Source organism: Arachis stenosperma, chromosome 3 (genome assembly GCF_014773155.1).
Source record: "Arachis stenosperma cultivar V10309 chromosome 3, arast.V10309.gnm1.PFL2, whole genome shotgun sequence".
Taxonomy (NCBI): Eukaryota; Viridiplantae; Streptophyta; class Magnoliopsida; order Fabales; family Fabaceae; genus Arachis; species Arachis stenosperma.
The window spans coordinates 154,821,659-154,849,308 of record NC_080379.1 but is presented as its reverse complement, the minus strand read 5'-3'; the positions used below and the strand labels follow the sequence as shown (position 1 = coordinate 154,849,308).

The 27,650-nt window shown below is 35.7% G+C and overlaps 3 protein-coding genes across 3 annotated transcripts; all 3 read left to right on the top strand.

Moving 5' to 3' along the window:
- Positions 1–11,686: 11,686 nt before the first annotated feature.
- Positions 11,687–12,753, top strand: LOC130966962 (uncharacterized). Its single transcript, XM_057891783.1, has 2 exons — positions 11,687–12,299; positions 12,380–12,753. Exons 1-2 carry the CDS (start codon positions 11,687–11,689, stop codon positions 12,751–12,753), a joined length of 987 nt encoding a protein of 328 aa, XP_057747766.1.
- A 120-nt stretch (positions 12,754–12,873) lies between these two features.
- On the top strand, positions 12,874–14,190 carry LOC130966961 (uncharacterized). The gene has a single exon (XM_057891782.1). The coding sequence runs from the start codon at positions 12,874–12,876 to the stop codon at positions 14,188–14,190; it is 1,317 nt and encodes a 438-aa protein (XP_057747765.1).
- Positions 14,191–22,489: 8,299 nt separating this feature from the next.
- LOC130968940 (calmodulin-binding protein 60 B-like) lies at positions 22,490–27,619 on the top strand. The gene is made up of 8 exons (XM_057894460.1): positions 22,490–22,983; positions 23,374–23,449; positions 23,787–23,845; positions 24,136–24,632; positions 24,708–24,868; positions 25,017–25,220; positions 25,620–25,854; positions 26,317–27,619. The coding sequence occupies exons 1-8, from the start codon at positions 22,901–22,903 to the stop codon at positions 26,856–26,858; spliced, it is 1,857 nt and encodes a 618-aa protein (XP_057750443.1). The 5' UTR covers positions 22,490–22,900; the 3' UTR covers positions 26,859–27,619.
- The last annotated feature ends 31 nt before the right edge of the window (positions 27,620–27,650 follow it).

Sequence of the window (27,650 nt, the reverse complement as noted above, 5' to 3'; positions counted from 1 at the left end):
GGATGATCTCAGTAAATACTTGGGGGTTCATCTCCTACATTCCAAAGTTTCGAAGCGTACTTTCAACGATATCATTAACAAGTTGAATGCGAGATTAAATTCTTGGAAGGCCTCATCCTTATCCTTAGCTGGCAGAGAGACTTTGGTGAAATCTGTTCTTTCTTCTTTACCTACTTATACTATGCAAACTACTTTGTTACTTGTCTCTACTTGTAATGTTATTGATCGTAAATGCAGGAGTTTTCTTTGGATTGAAACTAACAGCTCCAGAAGGATTCACCTTCTAAGCTGGGATAAAGTTTGCAAGCCTAAAAAGTCAAGAGGGTTAGGTAGTCGCCATGCCAGCACTTTGAACCACGCGTTCATGGTGAAAACGGGTTGGGGCCTAGTAGAAAGGAGGGATTCTCTTTGGGCGAAGGTGGTTCGCTCAAAATACAACGGAGGGAATGACATTATTCCAAGAGTGGAAAGGAAGAGACAAGAATCAAATTTTTGGAAAGGCATTTGCAGAGTTTGGCCTGAAGTTCAACAAAACAACATCTGGAGAATTGGAGATGGATCCAAAATTAATTTTTGGAACCATAACTGGGTCCCTGAGTTAGGGCCGTTGGTGCAACATGCTAATCAGGTTAGTTGTAATATTGATGAGTTTAGTTTTCTTACGGACTTTCTTTTTGTCACAGGGAACTAGGACGTGGGGAAGCTGGAGACTTGGCTGGTCGAGGATGTTATTAAAAAGATAGTGGCTATTGCACCCCCTTCACCTTGGAAACAAAGTGATTATATTGCTTGGAACCTTTCCTCAGATGGAGCCTTCAACCTGAAGAAGACATACCCAAAGCTCAACGGAGATTCCTCTAGTCAGAATGATAGTTTGTTCAGCCTGATCTGGTCTTGGAAAGGACCTGAAAGAATCTGATCTTTTATGTGGCTGACCTCTCACGGTGCTATCTTGACAAATTTGGAAAGAACCCGACGTCACCTTTCCAATACTGCAACCTGTCCGCGTTGCAACACTTGTGACGAATCCATCATTCATGTCCTCCGCGATTGTCAGTTTGCTAGGAGAATATGGGTTCCCCTTTTACGTAACGTTAGTCTTGTGAATTTCTTCAATCTGAACCTTTACGACTGGTTGATGCTAAATCTTACCTAAAAAGGAGACTGGCCTTGTCTCTTTGGAGTTACTATCTCCTCCCTATGGTATTTTCGTAATAAGTTTGTTTTTGACAATGATAATACCCCAGCCTCTGTGTGGCTGGTTCAAGTGAGGGTACGTCATAGTGAGTTCAATAAACTTATCAATAAGTTTCAACATTCACAATCTATTGCTCCGACAGAAAGTAGATTGGTTCGCTGGTTTCCTCCTATAGAGGGTTGTCTCAAGCTCAATGTGGACGGTTCGTTTGTTTCTCACTCAAATGGTGCTGCTTGTGGTGGTGCTATTAGAAACCATTTTGGTCACTTTTTGAAGGGGTTCACTTGCAATTTGGGGAGCTGCTCTATAATGCAAGCAGAGCTCTGGGGTATTATTCATGGCTTACAAGTTGCGACTGCTAATAATATCACGAACATCATTGTGGAGTCAGATTCTATCTCAACTTTAAATTTCATCAAGAAAGGGTGTCCTGATTCCTATCCTTGTGCTCCTCTGGTTGCTGATATCAGCATGTTAGCGGGTCATATTCCTAATATTCAATGGTCTCATACTCTTCGCGAAGCAAATTTTGTAACGGATCATCTGGCCAAGAAAGGACATGAGTTGTCTTTTGGTGTCCACCTCTTTGATGCTGCTCCTCCTGACATCCTCCATATGTTGACGCATGATTGTTCAGGTATTCCTTTTGTAAGGGGTTTTAGTTAGTTTTGGGTCATCGACCCCCTGTTCACCAAAAAAAAAAAAACTATATGAGTTATTTAATTTATCCTATGGATTCTTTTAATACCCTTCCAATTAATTATAATTCGAATTGAACTGTGATGAATTAAGTCAAATCTCAATTGCTTTAAACTAAATGTTAAATGTATGTGTTCGACTTAATTCGAGCAATTCATTAACGCCACATCTATTATATAATTTATTAAATATTTTTATATTACATAGTATCATCTTTTCTTTAAAATAAGTTACTTTAGTATATAAATATTATATAATTTATTAAGTTTAATCTTTAAAAATTAAATTCTATTTATTTTATAAAATTAGATGCATTAATTATACATCGAATTCACCTAATTTATTTGGATTGATTTATAATTAAATCTAAATTTAATTACAACAAATAAGGGTTTTCGCAACGATAAAAAATCGTTGCTATAGATCAAAAAACCGTTCCTAAAACCTTAGGCAACGCTTTGGCAACGATTTTTGACCTGTGGTATATGCGACCGTTGCCAATGCTCAAATGTAACGGTAACAAAAAAATAATTGCCAAAGTTACTGATATAGACAATGATTTTGACAACAATTTTTAAAGAATGGTTTAGAACCGTTGCTAGATAGGCAACGGTTTAAAACTATTCTCTTTCATGACGTAACGGTTTAAAACCATAACTGGATAGACAACGATTTTAAACTGTTGTAATTTTATTATTCACAAAGCCAACAGTTTTAAAACGTTGCTATTAGAGTCGTTTTTTGGCAACGGTTTTAATATCATTGCCATTTTATAGTTGTGTTTAACAACGATTTTAACACCATTACCTTTTGTGACTTTTGACAACGGTTTTTTATAATATATAATTCTTTATTTACAATAGATTTCTCATGAATGAAATTAGTTCCATTTTTTTAATTTAGTATTAATAAATAACCTAAACTATCTGAATCAAATTATTAAAGAAAACTAATTGAACATTTACCATTAAATTTGACTTATAAAAATTGTTGTAAGATCCACAATCACATTATATCATCATTGCAAAATAACATAATACTAATCTAGCTCATAACTACTTTTACTTATATCATCATCATTTTTCAAAATATCATAACTATAGTCTAAGGGTGGCAATTTTTTCCTTTTTCTTCAACAAAGTTAGTGTGATAACTTGGCTTGAGTGAACTCTCTTGGTTTCAATGGCAACTGCTCCAAAAGAACTAAAAATAATTTTAAATATGATCTTTATCTGTATAAACATTTTTAGCAGAATAAAAAACCTGAATATTAAGCATTAAAAAGGCAAACACAAAGTTATGTACCAACCTTATCTGGATCATATAAATCATAGAATTGAAGTATCAATTGAGAACAGAAACTTGTAATAATTTTCAAGCAACTTATTCAGAAAAAGTTTTACCTGTGTACTCCTTCTATGCAATATCCAAGTAACCGCACGAAATTTTTATGTCAAACATGGCCTACAGCTTCCACTTCAACCCTGAATTATTTCTTTGCTTGTCCCCTGTGAACTCAATAACCAATAACCAATTCAATTAGTTAGGTTGATGGAATTTATCTTGGTTACTAGTCAAGCCCCTTATCCACTTGAATACCATTTTACTTCAAGTCTTCAAGATTAATTTTCATAGTTGGAGCAAAAATTGTGCTACAAGAAAAAGAACAAATAAATACATAGCTATTCTTTGTATGTATATATACTAACTGGCAAATTTAAAGACAATATATACTTCATGCTATAAAAGTTCTGATTTGAACCCAATGAGTAAAGACTCAAATAGGAAGACAGTATATACTCCATACTCTGATTCTACTCAATACCTGCTTAATACCCTTGCTAACTTAAGCATCGGAGTCCCTTGCAGGTACCCCCCACCCTCCGGGGAAGAAGGATCAGCACCACCACCAAGTCCAACAAGTCGGACACGGCGACCCCAGCCACCATCATCAAGTCAGACACAACAGCTCCGACCAGCACAGAAGATCTCGTCCGAGATCGACCTACAGTTTCAGGTAACCCTCGAAACAGGAACACATATAATTTTATTTATCAATTTATCAATGAGTTTAAATAATTATTTTTAATTTAAATTATAAAATGAACATATTAATCACATCCTATAAAATACAATTTAAACCCAAAATATTAATTATCTAAATTAAATCATGATCTTTCATTATTTTTCTATCAACGAGACTTTAATTTTAATTTATATAAAATAACCGATTATAAAAAAATGTACATAAATATTAATTGTCTTAAACTTAAAGTATTTATAAAAATCAATTTAATCATTTCTAATAAATTAATCTCTAATAACTCAATTTAATAAAATAAACCATAATTCAATTATAATACAATTTTTTAAATTAAATTATATAATACTTCTATTACTGAATTTTAATTTCAAATAACCAATTATAAACATTTACATAAGAATCTTAATTAACTTAACTCCTAATATTCATAAAACTAATTTAATCACTCTTAATAGATTAATTTATAAAATAGAGAATTCAAATTAATAATAAATTATAACTTATTCATAATAAAAGTCACTTAAATTAAAATATACAACTCTTTTCTTATTTTTCAATTACTAAAGTAGGAAAAATACCAGAGTTCTGTATTTTGTTCTATAGAAAATTTCTCAAAAATTTGTTCAAGAATAAAAAATATGTTAAATTTTAAAGCGAGAATGAAATAAAAAAAATATGTATTATAAATTTATTTTAAATTTATATTTTTATAAATAATATTTGTTATTTATTTATAATAATAATTTTTGAGTCTTCTACTAATTTAATATTTATAAAAAATTATTTTTATACGTATCTTTTAATTTGTATAATTATTTAAATATTAGAAAATTGTTGCTTAATAAAAAATTATTGTAATAGTTATAAAACTGTTTTTTAAAATAGTTAAAGAGAACGGTTTTATTTTATTACTATAACTTAATGAAAAATTAATCTTCAACAACAACACTATAAAAACTGTTGTCTAAAATCATCTAAGAGAATAGTTTTAAAGCGTAGCAACTTTGGCGACGGCTTTTAAGCGTATCTTTTATATAATTATTTAAACAATTTTAAAAAGTTGTTGCTTAAAAACAAATTCTAGTAACTGTTATAAAACCGTTCTTTAAAATATTCAAAAAGAACGGTTTTATTTTGTTGCTATAAAATAATAAAAACTGAACTTCAATAGTAATAATGTAAAAAATCGTTATCTAAAACCATCTAAGAGAACAGTTTTAAGGCGTTGCTAAAGCCTATATTTGTTGTAGATAAATCAGGTTTGGCCAAAATACCCGACTAAATTTTAGATTATAAGTTTATAATAAAAAGTTAAGTTTTAGAGTGTTCTTTGAGATTGATATCGTGTACTAAAATCGTTCATAAAATTCTAATTGCATCAATTATATCAATTACATTTTTGAGATTAACAAGAGTACATCACGTTAATCTCTAACTTATTTTCCGTTAACGGCGTGCTGATGTGACTTGATGATATCAACCACTAGTGACACGTGTTACTTTATGATTTGACCACGTATAATAATATGTTAACGGGTCGATTAGTGACACATGACATGCTGATGTGGAACATTATTTGTCCACATGTCATATATTATGTCATTATTGTAGATGTACTAATTTGATCATTAACTTTACATTAAATGACTCATTTTAATCTTTGAAATTAAATGTCGTGTATCAAATTAATTAGTTCATTCACTAAATTTTTTTTATGAATTCAAAATTCTCAATATCTTTAAATACACTAATTTTAATTATATATTTTTATATTATTCTAAATACAAATACTTTTGATAAATATTTTTAGGATTTTAGTTTTAATCATACAATTTTTTTCCATAATAATTTATTACTAAAAACTACGTGATGTGAGATAATTAACTTTTCATGCAATAAGGGAAGAAACTACACACTCACTTCAAAAAATATCATCGATTCAGATGACTAAGTTATGAGAAAATATGGAGAGACAATAATATTAGTGTATAATGTGTATAATGAATTTAAAAAAGAAGAAAAATTTAAAATTAAATATCATATTCTTAATTAATTATTTAATTTTAAAATTTAAAAATTTAGGATTAGCATTTAAATATACGGTTATTTCTAATTTTCCCATAATCTCTCAACCTCCGTTTCATCTCCAAAATTTATCGCTGTTCCCTAGATCTTGGAGACCGTGCTAACGCGCTCATGACCATCAACAACAATGCTGATCTCAAGAAAGCTTTTGAGATGTTCATGTGGGAGAAGGAGAACATAGAGGTTTCATCGTCATGGTCAGGTATCACCCCAAAGGGTTTGCAACGAATGCTGTAGCGGCTTGGTCTTGAAAGTTTATATGATGATTGCATCGCCACGATTGCTGCCTTCGACACTGATCCTAATTAATTATTTTTTCGTCTTACATCATCATTGGATGTTCAATTCACTAGGTATGTAGATGGTTATTTTAATTCTTAATTGAATGGTTATTTTGTTCGATTCAATTCAAATTTATACAATTAACAAATGCTAGATGGTCATTCACTAGATAGCCGGATGATTATTTTAATAACTACGTGGATGGTTGTTTGATGGTCGGTGAGAGAACTTCTAACGCCGAAGAGGTGGGATGATTGATGAGGATAGGGTAGCAGATTGTTGGGGAGAAAGGGTGTTTGGGTAAATTCTATTGATAAATTTGGGTTGAGATGGTTAATTTTTTGAAATAACTGTTTGGATTTTTTTTTTCGTGTATTTGGCCAAATTTAAAACCCATTGTACGCATTGTCAAGATTCTTTATTGTCTCCCTAACGGAGTTCCTAAGTTATTATCCTTTTCTAATAAATATCCCAACAAACTCAGGTATTATTCAACTAATTAAATTCTCACATAAATCAACTTAAATTCTTGCTGACTTAGGTATTAAAGTCTCTTATCTATCTCCAATTACCATTTTGGAGTTGATGTGAAGGCACTTCAAATACTCTTACTATCATCTTTGACCTCTTTCATCTAACATATTTACACACAACCAGTTTAAGGTACGCCTCGTAACAATTATTATGTTATTTAATAAAATAATTATATGATTGATTTAAAAATATTTTTTTAAGTCCAAAAAACATATATTTTTATAAAAATCGTAAAAAAAATATGTATTTTGATTCTTGATTTATAGTTAAAAAATCACCTATTTTTTATGAAAAAAAATATGTTTAATCAATCATATCATTTTTTTTAAATAACATAATTATATATAAAATTTATCAATGTTACATTATTGTAGAAAAAATAGTATAATTAAAACTAAAATCTTAAACATATTTTATAAAAGTAATTGCATTTGATGACATATGAAAAAAATAGAATTAAAATGAATCCATTTAAAAATATTGAGAATTTTGAATTTAAAAAAAAATCAGTGAAAGGACTAATTTAGTACACGATATTCAATTTCAAAGACGAAAATGAGTCGCACAATGCAAAGTTAAGGACCAATTTGGTGCATTTATATATAATGATGATATAGTGCATGACATGTGGACGAATAATATTGCGATACATAACACAAACTGACACATAACCAAATAGTATTGTGACACATGGCACACTCATCTACGTCAACATGCCATGTATTATTGACCAACTCGTTATCATATTTGACTAAACTATGAAGTGACACGTGTTGCTAATGATTCACATCATCAAGCCACATTAGCACGCCATTAATGAAAAATGGATCAAGGACTATTGTGATGCATTTTTGCCAATCTCAATAATGTAATTAGTAAAATTAAAATCTTTGAGAAAATTTTAATACATATAGCCAATTTCAAAGATCACTTTAAAACTTAACTCTTACAATGACACTTTTTGACCTTTAGCACGCATACATAAGATATATAACTATCAGGAGTATATTAATATAAAAAATATTTTTTTATATTTTTTATTTCTATTAATTATTTAAAAAAAAGATATAAAAAATAGATACATAATATATGTATATAATATTTTTTTGATAATTTAATATTATTTAATTGTAGAATTTAGTTAATATATATTTTAAAAACACGTAATTAAGTTATTAATTAAAAAAATTATATATAAAATTTAAGTTTTTAATAAATTTATTTTATATTTATTAAAATAATTTATTATTATTAATAATTTTATCTTATGTTCTTATGCACATGTAAGCTAAATTCTAAATTGATAATTTATATAATATCTTATGTTCTTATGAGAGATTCATGCATCATGCATGTAAGCACGTGAATTGATGGATAAGATGGACAATGCAATAATCACGCAACTCATTTTTTCAAAGCTCATCATTTTGTCACTCTTCATACTTCAAACCGAAGAGGGGGAAAAAAATTCGACCGCCATTGTAGTAGAAAATGTTTTCCGTTAAGATTTATATTTTTAATACCAAAAAAAAAAAAAAGATTGGCTTGCTATACTAATCAACAAAGCAAGTTTTTTTTTTTCACAACCTGTCAATTTTAGTGACTGAATTGTGTTTTAACAATAATACTTTGTAAATATTATAAATCAGACATCAAGAATACATAAACAATAGACTATGATGAGTGGGCCACAATCGTTGTTAATTACTTAAATTAGGTGTGCCTGTTAAAGAAGCATTGCATACGCCTCATTCCTCCCAAATAAAAAGTCTATCCACCTAGAGAGATGGGTCAACGATTTTGAGTTAAACAAGTATATAACTTTTAGAATTAGACTTCTACGTTCTACCTAAAATTTTAATTTCTTGTTAAGAAAAATATGTAAGAATATCAAACTCATTTCGTTGTATTTACTGAGTAGTTTACTATATTCATTTTCATACACATATCTCAAAAATCATTGGTAGAAATTGTAGCTGTAGTAAGTAATTTACAAAGAAAATAAAAAAAATTATAAATAATAAATTTAACCAAAATAAAAAAGGTGTTGATGGTGTTTTTGGGACCCCGTCACATATGGAAAACCGAAGCCCTTGATTCAAATGAAGGGACAAAGACAACACCCAAAAACACAATAGAACAAAATAACGTCATTAGTACTTGTCAAAATGGCAATATCTCTTGCAGCATTTTAATAGAAGCATCACACGAGAAAAATTCAAGACTACTAGTATCTTTGTCTCATTACCAAGATTTTTTTAAGAGTATATACCCATTTTGGTCCTAAAAAAATTTTTAGATTAGACACTTTAGTCTCTAACTAAAATTAATTATTCGATTGGTTTTTAACAATTAATTCCGTTAGTTACTTAGGTCCTTTACTCCATTAATTCTAACGGAGGACAAAATAGTCCCTGACAACTCTAAACGACACTATTCTCTTCCAATTTCCATCATATCTCGCATAACACTAACAATCTAACACTGTAACTTCAAGCTACACAATGCACACTCTATAAATTTAATGTTCACAAGAAAAAAAATTCTCAACTTGTTCTCAACTAATTCATACTCAGGAAACTAATGACTATGTCTCTCAACTACTTGTCGTCTTTGATGGATCCCATCAATCTAGATAACAAGTCTGATTTGTTAAGACTCGTCGTCGTCGTTGTCATCTCTCTCCTCCTCTGCCCTATCGTCTCCATGACCACATTGTCTACCACTCTGATCGCTTTCTTCAGCTTTTTCTCCGAACCAATGATCAATAATCGCTTCAGTTTTCATATGAGCGGCAACAGTGACATTGCTCGTTGTACTGATAGCTTTGATGCGAGGTCGAAGTTGTCTGCCAATTTGGACTCTGGAAAAGAAGGAATGAAGCACTCGACGTCTATTTCAAATGAGAATTTGCATATGATGTCGAAGGAGAATCTTCTCATGATGTCCTAATGTCCAACAATCTATATTACTTGCGGGAAGTGGAGAAAGGCGTGTCCTTGGGGTAGTTGTGGAACTTGGTCTTGAGGATGTCGTGGACGTTATCGGGGTTGGAAGTGATGTTATCGAAGACGTGAAAGTTGATGCTTCTAGTGGGTGAAGTGCAAGGGAGGTGGATGTACCAGTCACAAAGATTTAGAAAGTGTGTGTGGACAGTGTGGTTCATGACATGTTGAGGTAGGTGCGACACGTGTGGCAATTACACCATGGCTTAATCTTTGAGCTAAAGATGAGAAAGAAAAAGATGGAAAAGAAGATTGTGAAGGTGAAGAAGGAGAGTATAAATGTTGGGATTATGCGAGATATGATAAAAATTGGGGAAGAACAGTGTCGTTTTTGAATAAAGGGGTTAGGAATCATTTTGTCCCTTGTTAGAGTTGTCAAGGTTCATTTTGTCCCCTGTTCGAGTTGTCAAGGACCATTTTGTCTTCCGTTAGAGTTGACGGAACTAAAGACCTAAGTGACTGACGGAATTAATTATTAAGAACCAATCGAATAATTAATTTTAATTGAGAATTAAAATGTCTGGTATAAAATTCTTTAAGAACTAAAATGGATATATACTATTTTTTAAATTATTTTTTAAAGGTCTTTATTCATATCTACATGTTTGCAAAAATCATAAGAGCTCAATATAGATAAATAATGGTGACCACACCTTTAGGTACACGACATATGGCGAGTTTACATGGCCTCCAGGATTTCTTTTATTCTTTTGCAGTTATAATGAAATCATAAAAAGTGGTGTAAAATCTCTTAGTTCAGTTGATGGACTTTTTATTTTGGGCTGGCGTTGTAAACTGACTCGCACAATAATTTCTTTGCCTCTTCTTTTTTGGACCAAGTTTTTTATTACACAAACACACCAGCCCAACAAGCAGCACTTGTGGTTAGGCAAGCAATTCCACCACTACAATTCTAACCCATTCAAGCTCACTCATAATTCTTAATTGGGATAAATTGTCATTCTAGAACTTTGCAATTCACCGGCTTAAAACGGGTCAATCCCAAAAAATAAAAATATTACACATCTAATTTTTTTTTGTTAATTAAATTAATTAATTTAATTTAATATAATAAAAATCAATTATAACTAACATTATTTTAAAATTTATTATTTAACTTTATTAGATTTAGTTCATAACAAAATTTAAATATGTAATATTAGTGTATTACTCTTAAAAAAAAGAGTTGCACTAAGTTCGTGCTTTTTCTATTGTGGTTTTTGGCCTCCGTTCAACCCAAAAAAAAAAAAAAACGGTGAATCTAAAACAAAACGTACGCTTTCTTTATGAACAATCATTACAAAAAAAGTTAACCAAATTTTTAACAATAAAACCTAAATATCACTTGTTCAATTGAGAGGCTCAAGAATTTAAATATGGTTTTCAAGGTGGTGTTTTCGTTGTTTATGGAGGAAAAATGTGTTTTACGTCTAGGTGGACGTTTGGGGTGAAGGTCAACACGCAGGGGGCGTGATGCAGGCTACACGTGGAGGGCGTGAAATTGACGTGGCAGCATGTGATTGGAGGAAGAGGGTATTACGGGGGGGCGTGATGGGCGTGCTGACGTGGGCGAAGGTGGTTGGTTGTTCCTGCAGCACGTGGGGGGCGTGCTGAGGCAGCACGGGGGGGGGGGGGGGCGTGCTGACGTAGATGTATCACGTGGGGGGCATGATGAGTCAGCACGCGGGGGCGTTTTGACACGTGGCAAGCTGTGATTGGTTGAGACAATCATTACGTGGGGGGCGAGGTGAAAGCTCTCTTCTATATAAGGCAGTGCTCCGGTTCATTTTCATTCTGAGTAAGAGTGTATGAGTGTTCTTTGAGTGTTTTTGAAGCTTAATGGAGGGTACCGCAAATTTGGTGGTGTATCGCAACGGTGAGATAATACGTAATACTCATGAGGGAGTGAGGTTTGTGTGTCAAAATCCATTTTCGTTTGTGGTTCCATGCACCATGACGTTAATGGAGCTTCAGAATGGTCTCTGTCAAAGCATGGAGAACAGTACGTTAATGAGAGTGAGCAGAATTCTGTACCGGAATCCGGTTATAGTTTTTGGTGGTTTAATACAGTTTGATACCATGCCAATCACAGACGAAGTGAGTATGCAGAATATGTTTCAAATTCACCGGCAGACTCAGATGCGACAGCCACAGATTGAGCTGTATGTTGAGTTTGAAACCGTAGAGGCGGAAGGAACTCAAAATGATTTAGAGGTGGCAGATGATAGAAACGCAGTGTATGAGGGAATGAATAGTGACAGTGACGAGGACTTTGAAGCCACTTATGAAGCCGGAGATGAGGATGAGGATGGTGATGTGGGAGTTGAGACAGCAGCGGAGAATGTAGTGGTTCATCCCTCGACCAGTCAACCGATGAACGTGCCACGTTTTATGCGTGAGGTGGATCTCGACGCCATGCATGCACCGGAGTTTTCGGAATATTCAAACATAGGTGCGTGATGATTAAATAATACGTTGTTGTTAATTTATGCATTGGATTGATTAGTAAACGATGATTTCTACTTTCTATAGGCGTTGCTAATCCTGAGGATGGAGAGTTCCGGATTGCAATGGAATACAGTTCTAGAAAGACGGTCGTGGCAGCAATTAGAAGTTACACTATCGCTAGAGGAGTTGACTACGACGTGTATGAGTCTGAGCCACAGACGTTCTATGCAAAGTGCAAAATGTATGCGCGTGGGTGCGATTGGCTTATCCGAGCCAGCTTGATAAGGAAAAAAGGTTGTTGGGAGATACGCAGATACAACGGTCGGCACACGTGCTCAATGGGAGTGATTTCACAGGATCATTCGAAGTTGGACTCGGATACAGTTGCGGAGGCTATAAGGCCATTGGTCGAGACTGACCCGTCCATCAAGGTGAAATCTATAATAGCCGAAGTCTAGTCAAGGTTCAACTATACCATCAGTTACCGAAAGGCTTGGTTGGCAAAGCAGAAGTCCATAGCAAAGGTTTTCGGTGATTGGGAGGAGAGTTACCAAGCCTTGCCATTGTGGCTCTCGGTTATGGTTCAGAAGATGCCTGGGTCAGTTGTCCAAATAGAAACACGACCGCTGTTCAACGGGAATGAGGAGGCGCAAGGGGTAAAAATACTTCATCGCGTATTCTGGAGTTTCAATCCATGTATTCGGGCATTTAGGCATTGTAAGCCCCTAGTTCAGGTTGATGGCACACACCTATATGGCAAGTACAAAGGTACACTTCTGGTCGCTGTTGCACAAGACGGGAACCAGAACATTGTGCCTATCGCTTTTGCCTTGGTGGAAGGGGAGACAGCCGATGCGTGGCACTTATTTCTTAGGAATCTGCGAATGCATGTTGTAAGAAAAGATGGTGTGGGAATGATCTCAGACCGGCATGAGTCAATTCGGGCAGCAGTGAATCGTCCCGGAGGTGACTGGCAACCTCCAAGAGCATGGTGGATGTTTTGTATAAGGCACATCGGCAGCAACTTCCTACGAGCATTCAAAGTCCCTCACTTGCAAAAGCTTGTGGTCAACATCAGGTATTCAAGAACGGTGGAGGAGTATAACATCAACTATAAAAGGTTGGAAGAGCGAGGCGAGGCATATGCCAGGTGGTGCGACGACATCGGACTTAGACATTGGGTATTGGCGTTCGACGAGGGACATCGATGGGGCCATATGACGACGAACCTTGTCGAGTGCATTAACTCAGTGTTAAAGGGTGCCCGTAATCTACCTGTGTTGGCACTAGTCCGAGCAACATATTATCGGCTAAATGAACTTTTTACGCGGAAGACTGCCGAGAGTCACGAACGCAAGCGTGCTGGATTTACCTATTCCGCATTTGCACAACAGCGGATTGAGGCAAATATGCATCAGGCTGGGAATATAGTTGTGCACCGTTTTGACAGACGGAATGAGGTATTTGAGGTGCGCGAAATGACTAGCGGAAAGGTGTTAGTCGTTGATCTTGCGCGACGGAGGTGTGACTGTGGGCACTTTCAGGTGGAAAGAATACCATGTCGCCATGTTATTGCTTGCTGTGCTAACCAGCGTCTCGATTGGCAGCTGTATGTGCATGATGTGTACAAGATGACAGAGATCCGTAAGGTATATAGATTCGAGTTCACACCGTTAGGTGATTCCGAGACATGGCCTGATTATGAGGGACCCACATTGGTCGCTAATCCTGCCCTGAGGCGAACGTCGAAGGGTCGCCCGAAATTGACCAGATACTTGAACGAAATGGACTCACGCGACATGCGTGGTCCTCGGATATGTCGTCTCTGTGGTGCTCAGGGTCATAGTCGGAGTCGATGCCCTCAGCGTGCTGGACCGAGTGGTGCAGGAGTTTAGGGTTTTATTTCCTTCGTGTTTGTATCTTTAAATTTGCAATTTGTCAATTGAGTTTTTTTTATATTAGTCGTAAGTCGTTTTTGTATTTTCAAATCTGAGATTATCCATTGATGTTTAACAACAAGTTAATCTAAACATTTACTGCCTTCGTGAAGCAAATATACGAAAGATAAATACGAATTACATCGGTTAACATACAGAACATTAAATATGAATTACATTGGTTAACATACAGAACATTAAATACGAATTACATCGGTTAACATACAGAACATTAAATATGAATTACATTAAACCTTAGTTATAAATCTAAAAAACCCAACGGAATGCTCACTTCCTACGAGCCATCCAGTGCAGTGCCTTACCCATCATGCCCTGACCTGGCCGCGACGGAGTATACCTATCAGGCGGATTTCGCTCCGTCCGTAGGTCATATGGGTGCCCCGGATCCCGGTCATCTGCACCTAGAGCGACTGACCCACCTGCCTCTGCCGGAGGAGCCGACCCAGCTGCCTCTGCCGGAGGGGCCGACCCTCCTATCCATGCTGGAGCGGATGCACCGGGGTAGTACTCGTCAACTACTGTGTATGTCCGTCGAAGGACTCCACTATCACACGACGCACCCATTGACGAGTGCTCGGAAGCATGACCCCGCAAACCATGCGTCGGACCGACTGATGCCCCATGTGGATCAGCCGACCCTAACGGTGAATGCATAGCACTAAAATCTGACCAACCACCCAAACTAGCGTTGGCCCAATTCTGTTGTTGCTGATCTCCGTGACCGCCGGTGGAGAAGTCAAACCAATCATCACCGTCTGGAATCGTCAGTATGGGCTGAGAGTGGTGAGAGTGCTGAGAGTGCTGAGACTGGCCCGGGTGGCTTTCCTGACTGTGATGGCTACCATGACTCTGGTCCGGTGGCTGTGGTACATAATAAGGAAACGACTCAAATACTGCATGCTGAGGTGCAGGTGGCTGAGGTGCAGCTGGGTCCTGAGGAACATAATCCGACAATCTCAGCATATGTCCAAACGAGCGCACATACCAATCCCGATACTCCCTGCTCGGTATAAAGTCCCAGGTCGGAAGGGGGTGCAGATCCTGCAGTCGAGTGTTTCGCCTGTTGCCCCACTCCACTATCCATGGCCCATGAAAAACTGTCCAGTCATGCTGCTGCACTCCGCGAAGAGCAAGGCAATGCTGGTCCAGTGGAATGTCCCTTGCTCCTTGCGGGGGAGGCTGTGCGAATCCAAACTGACGCATCACTCGGTCCGCAGGGTGCCATTCGATACACTTGAACGACAACAACGGAGCAACGGTATCACACACATCAAGATGTCCATGTAACTCACCGGGTATGATCATTCCTTCGTACAGCCGCCACTCAAACTGTCACATATAATTCGTACGTCATAACCCTAACATTAATGTTTGGAAATAGGAATCACAAGAACCATAAATATTTACCTCCTGCATGTAGTCTATATCAACCCTAAAATTCACTACGGTCTTCGCTAACCACGATGTGGTCCGTTCCGAATGGCTCCACCTGATACATCATACGTTGAAAAAATTTTCATAAGTAACCTAAATGGAATATGCATAGCGAATATAATCTCCAACAAGAACCATAAATATTTACCTCATGGCAACTGGTATCTCAGCAGGTGAAAGGGTATGTCTCGGTACCGGCGCAAGACACGGCATTCGCTCCCATGCCCAAACAAACAACAGATTAAGAGGGCCATCCATCTCCTTCGTATCATATCGTGACGCACGGCACAATACTCTGTAAGGATGTGCAAGACATGCTGACCCCCAACTATACGTATGGATCCGCTCGAAATCGCGAAGCAACAGTAGATACTTCGCGTGGGCGTATGCGGTCGACTTATCTGTGAATAGGATCGACCCTAACAAACAGAAAATCTGGCATCTGACCTATCTCCTTATGGACTCTTCAGTGTCCAACGGCTCCGCATCTCTGATACGTCGAACCCAACCAAGCTTTATATAGGATTTCGAATTACCACTGACTACTGGTTCACGTCCAAATACTGCCATGCTCTGACTTCGAACGAAGTCACTACTACTGTTAGTCCATCCACTCACAGGTTCTCCATCGATTGGTAAGCCAAATATATGTGCGACATCTTCCAATGTCACTGTAACCTCACCCACCGGCAACACAAAAGTGTGACTCTCCGGCCTCCACCTTTCAACCAAAGCAGCTAATAAGGGGTGAAATCCTCTTATCACCCCAATCCTCGATACGTGGTAGAATCCCGTGGCACGTAAGTAATTTTCCACCATCGGGTTCCACGTCTGTGGCGGATCTAGTTTACGCACCAACAAATTTCTGTTAGGCTGCATTAACAAAAATATATTTATTAGATAAATTATAAATATAAATTTTTTAATAAACAAATATTAACATATTTATTTATTTTAATATTTTATTTATTAAAATCATTAACGTATATTTCAAAAAGTTTATGCATATATTTATTAAAACCCTAAACCATATATTTATTAGTATACAAACCCGTTTAAATCGATATACGTATATATAAATTAATATTAATACGTTTAAATTATTATTATTATTATTATTATTATATTTTTAAATTAATATTAATATAATGCATATATCTAATATTTATTTATTTATTATTCTAACAGTTATTTGTTTATTTATTTACAGATTATATATTTTTATTTTACTATATTATTTTAATATTTTATGGTAGAAAAAATATATTTTATTATAGAATTTTTATTATTATATCATATAATATACATTTTATTCTGGTATATTTTTATAACATAATACTAATCTAAAATTAACAGAAAAATAAAATATAATTCTAAAATAATATGTTAAATAACAAAAAAAAAAAAACAGAAATTTAACACATAATAAAATTATAAATTACCAACTTACATAAATTGGATGATCCAAATAATTTATAATATGTTCCTCCGGAGCACCATAATTACGAACCGTTTCTTCAAATAAAACCAAACTATTTTTTTTTCTTATTTTCCAACCTTTCTCTTTTTTCTACAGCAACCTTCTTCCCCTCTATGTAATGTTAAACCCAAAATCACCCTAAGAAACACTCTTCTTTCTTCTACTCTCCCTAACTCTATGTAATGTTAAACCCAAAATCACCCTAAGAAACACTCTTCTTTCTTCTACTCTCCCTAACACCCGCTGAAATTTATCTATCACTACACATTTCTACTGCTTGTATATATAAGCATGGGAAGGTTGTAAGGCCAGCTTGCTTGCTGTTTTCCGGGGAGGAAGATTGTTCCCTGCATGGACATCAGTCAACACGCCCCCCCCCCCCCCCGTGGTGCAGAGCATTGGAACTCCGCGACGCCACGTCCTCCACGCCCCCACGTGGTGCTCGGCCTCCTGCATGCTTGCCACGTCACCACGCCCCCTGCGTGGTGCTTGGCGTCTGACACGCGGCTGATGAGCGAGCGCAGCACGCCCCCTGCGTGGTGGATGCTCCCTCCATCCTCCGGTAAATGACCCAATTCCCCCATAATCTGCAAAAACACCAACACCTTTTCCATAACAAAAATAATTTCTGCAATTAAGATATATATATATATATATATATATATATATATATATATATATATATATATATATATAAAATTAAAGTAACAGTTTTTTAGAAAATTAAATTATTTTTATTTTACAAATAATCAACTAATAAAAGAATAAACTACCATTTTTATCTATAAAAATTAAAAATATTGACATATTTATTCATAGAAAATAGAAATTATTATTCGTATCCATATAAGATTGACTTTTGCAAGCAAAATTACTCAAACCCTAAATAATTACATAAAATTTTCAAATAACTCTTGATGAGTCTCATTCTTTTCAATTCTTCGTCTAGAACTCTCTCCCTCTGTCACAACTTCTCCTTCCCCCTTCTCTTCTCTTACTCACTTACCATCTAACTCACTTACTCACTCACTATCTGCAGCACCTCTATTAGCCGTGAACCATTAATATCGCAGCACCATCCCCCTTCCTACTCTCTCTCTCTCTCTCTCTCTCTCTCTCTCTCTCTCTCTCTCTCTCTCTCTCTCTCTCTCTCTCTCTCTCTCTCTCTCTCTCTCTCTCTCTCTCTCTCTCGCGAACATCAACATAGTTTAGCCATTATCCTCTTCAAAATTACAAAAAGGAACAAACACAGATTAAATCGAAGATTAGAACGTGCATAAATTCAAAATAAAATCCTAATTTCTTAGAATCGCGCTGAAGAAGCTGTAGTTGCAGAAAATGGAGGACTCAAAATTGTTACTTCTTGAAGCCAGAAACCTTTCGAAAAAGGAGAGGAGAGGAGAAGATGGAGCTCACGGCAGTAAAAGGAGGAGCCACTATTAATGCACAAAGGAAAGAGAAGAGAGAAATATCAATAAAAAAGAAGAGGAAAAAAAAAGTGCGAAGATGGAAGAGAGAGAGAGAGAGAGAGAGAGATGGTACTGCGGCCGTGGTGGTTCATGGCTAATATATTGGCTATAGATAAATAATTGAAGAGGATGAGATTCACCAAAAATAGTTTAAAAATTTTATGTAATTATTTAGGATTTGGTATAAATAGTAATTTCTATCTTTTACATTGTTTTCAACTTTTATGGATGCTAGTTTATTCTAACAGAATAGTAGATTTAAGAATATTAAGAAATTTGAATTGTTATAATAATAGAAAGAGAACAAAAGTATTGGCTTTTTCCAAAAATAAAAAATGGCTAATATGGAGTCAATTTTAAGATAAAGAGGTTTTTTCCAAAAATAAAATATTTTATGTAATAGTTATCTAATCATTCATTAAAAAAATTCTTCATTTTCTTATTATTTTAGCTCTCCACCATAGCATGCACAGTAACATGGATCTTTAAAGTCGCTATATTATAGGGGTCGCGACAGAAACTCGGTTGCCAAATGATAAGCTACACTCCATAATGTTATCTTGGTCCTCTACTTGTGCCAATGAATCATTGACACCTGGCGCCGCATTACTTTTTTCTTTCCTATAACTTCCATAGTCCTTGTTTGCGGTTGGCTGAGTGTGTGCATAGCTTTTAATTCACATTCGACCCTTATAAATACAGCCCACATTACCAAACAACGGAGTGTTCCAAAAACTCTTAAATTGCTCACCAACGCAGCAACGCTTATGGGCCACCTCATTAAATTCTAAATGATCCAGATGGCCCATCAATCTATTTTCAAATCTCAAATGTGTCCTCTTATTTTGCTCATTAAGATGAAAATTTACTAATTTAGAAAGGAAAAAAGAAATAATAATTATAAGAGAAATTCTCCATATACAAGCATTTTTTTATACAAGTCTTTACAAGTTATTATATTAACGCGCTTGAACGTTACTGCACGTTCTTCTTCCTCTTCCTCTTCTTCTTTTTTTCTTTCGTTTCTTACTTTCTCTTTCTCCTTCTTCAACCGTTACTGCACAATTTCACTGCATCGTCTTCTTCTTCTTGCTGCACATTCTTCTTCCTCTTCCTCCTCTTCTTCTTCTTCTTTTCTTTCGTTTTTTGCCTTCTCTTTCTCCTTCTTCATTTACGTGCTTTTCTCTTTGTTTTCTTTTTTCGTTATTCTTGATTTCCATTATTTTTTGATATCAAGCTCTAAAATCATTTTTGAAGAAGAAGAAGCAGCAGAATATGAGGAGGAGAAAGAGAAAGAGTTCTGAATTATGCATAAAGTGTCCTTTGGGTGTATTTTCTATAATCGTTTGGGTGTATTTTCTGTAATCGTTTGGGTGTATTTCTGAAGTTTCATTATTTTCAAAACGATTTCAAAGCTTAATTTCAGAAACCATGAAAATCGGAAAAAAAGAAGTAAGAATACCAGTAATAAACGAGTAAAACAACTAATGAAAAGGCAAAGAGAATAACGAAGAAATATCGTTTGGGTGTATTTTCTATAATCGTTTGGGTGTATTTCTGAAGTTCTATTATTTTCAAAACGATTTCAAAGTTTGATTTCAGAAACCATGAAAATCGAAAAAAAAAGAAGCAAGAATACCAGTAATAAATGCAAGTAAAACAACTAATGAAAAGGCAAAGAGAATAACGAAGAAATATCGTTTGGGTGTATTTTCTATAATCGTTTGGGTGTATTTCTGAAGTTTCATTATCTTCAAAACGATTTCAAAGCTTGATTTCAGAAACCATGAAAATCGAAAAAAAACGAAGCAAGAATACCAGTAATAAACGCAAATAAAACAACTAATGAAAAGGCAAAGAGAATAACGAAGAAATACATGGAGGAGGAGGAAGAAGAAGAAGAAGGAGAAGAAGAGGAAGAGGAAGAGGAAGATGAAGAGGAAGATGAGTTGTTCATAATCCACGGTGAGTGAAGAAGAAGAAGAAGAAGAAGAAGAAGAGGAAGAGGAAGAGGAAAAGGAAGATGAAGATGAGTTGTTCATAATTCACGGTGAGTGAAGAAGAGGAAGAGGAAGAGGAAGAGGAAGAGGAAGAGGAGTCGTTCATAATTCACGGTGAGTGTAGCGCTTTGGAAATTAAATAACGCATTAAAAGACTCTAATGTGTAGCAACTTGTAAAACTTGTAAGTCAAAAAGACTTGTATGTATAGCAAGCCTCTAATTATAATACAAAGATCTCCCTTGTTTTCACCTCCATTTTCCATCCGAGTGTGGTTAGCGTTAAACACAATGGGCCTATGATATTAATGTGTTGGGTATTAAATAGGAAGCCATTAGTTGTTGGAACAGTTGTTGCTTTGTTAGTGCACGTTTTTAATTATTTTTTGCTTGTTTGTGTATGTTTTGTTTATGGGGTCCGAAATTCCAATACATGTGGGATACAATTATACATTTATACCACTTACGAGGCATACAATTATATCACGACATGTCAGTTCCAATGTTGTTTTCGCTCGTGTTATTGTGTATCTATACACCACATATTTCTATAGAACTAAGGAAACTACACATAACAAAGCCCAAATTCATAGTGATTATGTGGGTCCAGAGCTCCCTATCTTTTGCATGCCCCCGGGCCCCGGCGGCCCCCAAATCTCCTTATCTTTTGCCAAAGAGCTTTCAAAATATGAAGTGGTAATTAGTGATCAATTGAGTTGCTGGTCCCATTAAAATACATTGTCGTTGGATTGAATATTTTCGCAGTGAGCATGTGTTGGCTTGAAACTCGACTCAACAAATTGATCAAAACCCCACATAAAAATTTTTTATATAATATAATAGTCAAGAGGTTAATACTTATGATATTAAATTATTTAGTTATATATTAAATTATTTAACGATTTTTACTCTATATAAAAATATTTTTATTTGAGAAGTCATCCGAATTATGAATAAACATTAGTTTTTTAAATTGTAATAATATTTCAATTAACATACGAAAGGGTGTCTGCGGATAGGATCAGATCAGATCGGATAATGTCGAAAATTCTATCCGATCTGCATAATTTTCATCAGATCAGATCGGATATGATATACGCATTTTTTAGTGTCAGATCCGATCCGCAAATGTGCGGATCAGATCGGATATCGGATATATCCGCATAATTAAACCTTCTTTTTTTTTTAATTATATTTTTATGTAAACAAATTCAATAAAAATATTTCTTTCATATTTTTAAACTTATTTATTCCTAAAATATTTTTAATCAAACTATTTCTAAATAACAAAAATAAAATAATACAATATATGAATAATAATTACTAACTAAAACATACAAACAAGTAAATATAATATCAAACATATATATATTTATTTATTTTTAATTATTATTGTGCGGATCTGCGAATTCGCTGATCAGATACGCGAATATAGAGCAGATATCCGCGATCCGATCCGCAAAGAGTGCGAATCCGATCTGATCAATTTGCGGATCAAATTATATCGACAATTTTCAAATTGGATCGGATATTTACCGCGGATCTGCGAATGCGATCCGATCCATAGACACCCCTAGTTGTCTGTCTAACATGTGGATTGAGGAAATTCTATTTGTTGAGAAGGCAATTAATTAATTAATTGGCATATTTCTTTATCTTGATGGTGTGACCTAAGCTAAAGGATTGTGCCACGTGGAAGGTCCAGATGTGGCGATGATGTGGTCCGCGAAAAGGAAAAAGAAGAGGAAAAATAAAAAGTGATATTGTGGGAGGGAGATTGCGATGTGAGTGGGAGTGTCGTTGTTAACTTGTTTTGTGCTGTGCGACAAGGGAATAAGCGTCCGTCCCCCATTGCCAAAAAATCGCGTTTAAAGTCAAAACAGAAAGTTCGCATACGTTTCCCCGAAATTTCTCAGATTCCGTACTTTTCATCCTTTCGCACTTCTTTTTCTCTTTCTCTCTCCCCTCTAATTCTTTTGCACCGTCGGCACGGTCTATTTGGCTGCTGAGAAAACCAAGCAAAATTATCACAAACTGCAGATTTTTCCTTTAATTTTCGTTACGCACTCTCTTTTCTTTTTCTTTGTTCTTTTCCGCATCTTTCTTTTGGCTTCACCGAATTTACGAGATCAAACTCAACTGCTGAGTGCTGAGTTTTACGTGGCTGTGTGTGCTGCCTGCTGCGTGCTGTTTGTTACTATTTTCTTTCACCTTCTCAGCAACTAATAAACAGGGAGGTTAACGTTCGGTTTGAGGAATTGGAACAATGCACGGCAGAGAGAAGCGGTGTTTGGATTCAGCTTCAGCCGACGAAGGACAACCTGATCGGAAGCGACCTGCTTTGGCTAGGTATTACTGACTTCGCTTTCTGACATTTTTCGCTACTCTTCAGCTTCGCTGAGCTGGATTGGTTTTCTTCTTCGAAATTATTGTTATCCACTTGCAATGTTTGCATGCAACTGATAGAGAAATTTGTACAATGTATGTTTGTCACCTTATCTGCTTTCAATTTTATATCATACTGCTTTTCTGTTAATGAAAAAAGAAGTTGATGGAAAAAACGGTTATTTATGCGAGAATATCAAAATTTATTTGAAATATGCTTCTAAAGAGCTAAAACGAAGTCTGATAGCAGAAAAAAAAATATTGAATAAAGTAGCCTTGAGTCACACTATCTTCATCTGTTAAACCTTAATTTGTCTTACACTGACCGATGAATGCATTTATCTTCATTTGCAGTGTAATTGTTGAAGCTCTGAAGGTTGACAGTCTGCAGAAGCTTTGTTCATCACTGGAACCTATTCTTCGCAGAGTTGTAAGAAAATTCACTTCACTGTCACTGTGGTATTAACTCAATATTAGAATCTGACAACTCTGATATTTTACTTTTATTTTTTTAGGACAAGATTGAAATTTTTTATTTTTAGTTTTATTATTTTTTTAGGACAAGACTGAATTACATCTCTCTCTCTCTCTCTCTCTCTCTCTCTCTCTCTCCCTAAATATGTTTTAATGTTGTTAAATAAGATTTCATAGAACTCTGTAAATGAACTGAATTCTGCTCCTTGGCTTAAAAATTGTTTGACCAAGGCTCTCTCTCTCATAAGTAAATTAAACGTGTCTTCTTATTTTTCTTGCTTGTTGCTTATTAGGTTAGTGAAGAAGTTGAGCGTGCTTTGGCAAAACTAGGCCCTGCCAAGCTTACTGGAAGGTACTTTTTTTGTTCCTCAGCTTGTTATTATAGAATGATTTTATTAGGTAAACTAATCATGCATGCCCATTTTAAATTTAACCCTTTTATTTTCTTTCACTGCTTTCATGGCAAGAAATCCTACAACATTATTGCTATAGAATGATTGTATTAGACACATTATGCCATTGTAGATCCAAACATAAAATTCAAAATTTAGTGACCCTTATTTTCATGATGATTTGTATGTTTGTCAAGGTTGACTGAAATATGTCTGATATTTATACTTTGGTTCTCCCTAATAAATTCAGGTCTTCTCCAAAGCGCATTGAAGGCCGAGATGGCAAAAACTTACAGTTGCACTTCAAAACTAGGTTATCCCTTCCTCTCTTTACTGGTGGAAAAGTGGAGGGCGAGCAAGGGTCTGCTGCCATACATATTGTTTTAATTGATGCAAACACAGGGCAGATTGTCACATCAGGCCCAGAGTCATGTGCCAAACTAGATGTTATTGTGCTTGAAGGTGATTTCAATAATGAGGATGATGATAATTGGACTGAAGAAGACTTTGAGAGTCATGTTGTGAAAGAGAGGGAAGGAAAAAGGCCTCTTCTTGCTGGCGATCTGCAAGTTACACTGAAGGATGGTATAGGAACACTGGGTGAGCTCTCATTTACAGATAATTCTAGCTGGATAAGAAGTAGGAAATTCAGGCTGGGGCTGAAAGTTGCCTCCGGTTGCTGCGAGAGGATGCGTATTCGTGAAGCCAAAACTGAAGCTTTCACTGTTAAGGATCATCGTGGAGAATGTAAGTCTGTAATGCCCTTATATTAATTATATCTTCCTCTATTCTCATAGTAATTAAACGTCTGTGAAATTACAGTATACAAGAAACACTACCCTCCCGCCTTGACTGATGAGGTATGGAGACTAGAGAAGATTGGCAAGGATGGTTCCTTTCACAAAAGGCTAAATAAAGCTGGAATATATACCGTTGAAGACTTCCTAAGACTTGTGGTCAGGGACCCTCAGAGATTACGCAATGTAAGGATAAGACTTTTGTCCATTTAGTTTGTTGCCTAGTACTGCAACCTTTTGATTGAATGTTGAGATCCTTTGAATTTGTGTTAATTCAATGATTTATAATTATCTGTCGAATTTTTCTGTTGGTTGATTATCCTTCTTTTTGTAGATTCTTGGGAGTGGCATGTCAAATAAGATGTGGGATATTCTTGTTGAGCATGCAAAGACTTGTGTTCTCAGTGGAAATCTTTATGTATACTATCCTGACGAAGCAAGAAACGTCGGTGTTGTTTTCAATAACATCTATGAGCTAAGTGGCTTAATTGCCAATGACCAATATTATCCAGCTGATTCTCTTTCGGAGAGCCAAAAGGTAAATAAATCTCCATAGAAAATTTTGCATTTATTTTTCACTATGGACCACTCCTTATGGGGTTTCTTTCATGATTTGATGTTTCTTGATGCCATACAATGAAAGCTCGGTTTTTCTTTGGAACTTTGTGTTAATATAAACTCCTTACTCAAGCATAGCATCTATAATTAATGTTTCTGCATGTCTGAATAAAACAGGTACATCTTTGGCTTAGTACAACTCTTATATGTAGCATGTATATAGACTTTTATGTGACAAAAGATTTTTTTGGAAAAAGAAATGTGGCCCCTTTATATCATTTTTTATAAAAAATCCAAAAAATGGAAAATTAAGAATTTAAAAATAAACTGTGAGGAAATAATATGATCAAAACTCTGAAAATACTGGTGGTCTATGTAGGTCTATGTTGACACATTGGTGAAGAAGGCGTACGAAAATTGGATGCATGTTATTGAGTATGACGGGAAGTCTCTGCTAAATTACAACCATAATAAGAGTTTGGACACATCTCATCCTCAAGCTCAAATAAGCTCTCATGAATATTCAAACTCCTTCCAACAGATTTCAGTCCCAAGTTTACCAGTTCCAGTAAACACAGGGCAGCCTTCAGTGGATTCAGGAGTAACAGTTGGAGGTATTTATTTGTTATATCCCGCTTTTTATCCATCATGCATTTTTCAGTTCTGTTTTGTTCTATTATGGAAAAAATTCTTTACTTTTGTCATATAAGGTACACCAATCTCTCTTCATATTTCTCTGTCAAAACCAACTTAAGGTGAACAGGTTCTAGCCTTTCCCTCCCAACTTTCTTCTCCCATCATTCGACCAATGAAGTAAGCAAACAATGTTTAGACTAGATTGTTGGGCAATCAAATAGTTATTATAGCTTTGGTAGTGTCTTGCACAGCAAAAACTACAACCCACGTGGTGAATGTTAGTAGAGGAGAATGATTCTGTTTAAGAACCAAATGACCTATTTAGCAAGCTTCTTTTATTCTTCGGTGTAGGCTTTTTTACTCCTGATATGTTTTACCTTTGAAACAAATGGTGAATCCTTAAGAATCTTTTGGTTGCTGACTCATGTGAATATTTCCAGGTTATCATGACGGCACAGCTACCAGATTTCCGATACATACACAAAATGTTAATTCTTGTGTTCAATTTGATGATAATGCATGCCCGCTACAAAATCAGTTGAATGCTTCACACCAAGATCAGCTTCATAGAGATGACAGTATGGTGACACATGGTCTGTTACAATCAGCCACTCATGGCTTTCAGGCTGCCAGCAGTTCAAATCCTAGTAGAGGAATTGAGGAATTGTTCCCAGAGGAAGAGATTCGTATTAGAAGTCATGAGATGCTGGAAAATGAAGATATGCAGCATCTGCTCCGTATCTTTAATATGGGAGGTCAAACTCATGGTTCCCTTAATGCCCATGAAGATGGTTTTTCATATTCATCTGCATACATGGCCGCAAACCCAATGAGCTACAATTGTGATGATGAGCGAGGCTGTTCTTCTGGCAAAGCTGTTGTTGGCTGGCTCAAGCTTAAGGCAGCTTTGAGATGGGGCATTTTTGTTAGGAAGAAGGCTGCTGAGAGACGGGCACAGCTTGTTGAGTTGGATGACTCATAGAATATGCTATTGGAGGCATACATATTTCACCTGTTATAATCTAATAAACTATTCTGGGTTTAGCGTCTGAGAGTGTGTTTGTGAGTTGAAAGGAAAGGGATGGAAGAAAAGGATTTGAAGAAAAAAATATTCTCCATTTTACCCTTCAAGCTCTTCACTTCCATAATCCCAACTCAATGCTCATAAACACGCCCAAGTCTTTGTTGCTAACATGCAGAGTTGCCATCGCGCTGAAGTTTTGTAGCATGACCGAAGGCATGTTACTATTTGGTGCAGGGTTAATTTAAAAGCTTCCACTTTGCCTCAATCGATAAAATTCTCTGCCTTTGTAGGAATGTTGGTCTGCAAAGTCTGCAACTACTCTTATGTAACTGTTTTACTTGTGATGTTTTCCACTCAACATTCCTTCCTGCAAGTTGCGCAGAGACGACAGTTTCGTGCGGACTGCGGAATCTAAGGAAAGTAGGATTTACCAGAATGTATTAAATTCTGTGCAGTAGCTTAGATGTTGTGTAGTAGGCCCCCGTGGCCTCGTAGCTGGAATCAATTTGTACTTGTAGCTTGAGTGTCTCAGCAGTTGTATGTGTCAGCGTAACATGTCGGGAGGTAATAGCATTGTGATGATGCTAATAATCATATGTAGTCAGAGAAAGATGCTTAATCCGGCTTTTGTATAGTGGATGTACTTGTAGATAAATAAATCAATAATTTTAGCTGCGGAATAATAATACTGTTAGTCTGTTACACGCGTGGAAGAATTTCCTTCATGGAGTTGGTCATGTTTTCTTTCTT

Coding starts and splice junctions, on each gene's coding strand:
- LOC130968940 (XM_057894460.1), top strand. CDS start 22,901: ATGCACGGCAGAGAGAAGCGGTGTTTGGATTCAGCTTCAGCCGACGAA. Junction 24,633..24,707: donor TAAGGATCATCGTGGAGAAT/GTAAGTCTGTAA, acceptor GTGAAATTACAG/TATACAAGAAACACTACCCT. Junction 25,221..25,619: donor CTCTTTCGGAGAGCCAAAAG/GTAAATAAATCT, acceptor TGGTCTATGTAG/GTCTATGTTGACACATTGGT.
- LOC130966961 (XM_057891782.1), top strand. CDS start 12,874: ATGGTTCAGAAGATGCCTGGGTCAGTTGTCCAAATAGAAACACGACCG.
- LOC130966962 (XM_057891783.1), top strand. CDS start 11,687: ATGGAGGGTACCGCAAATTTGGTGGTGTATCGCAACGGTGAGATAATA. Junction 12,300..12,379: donor TTCGGAATATTCAAACATAG/GTGCGTGATGAT, acceptor TACTTTCTATAG/GCGTTGCTAATCCTGAGGAT.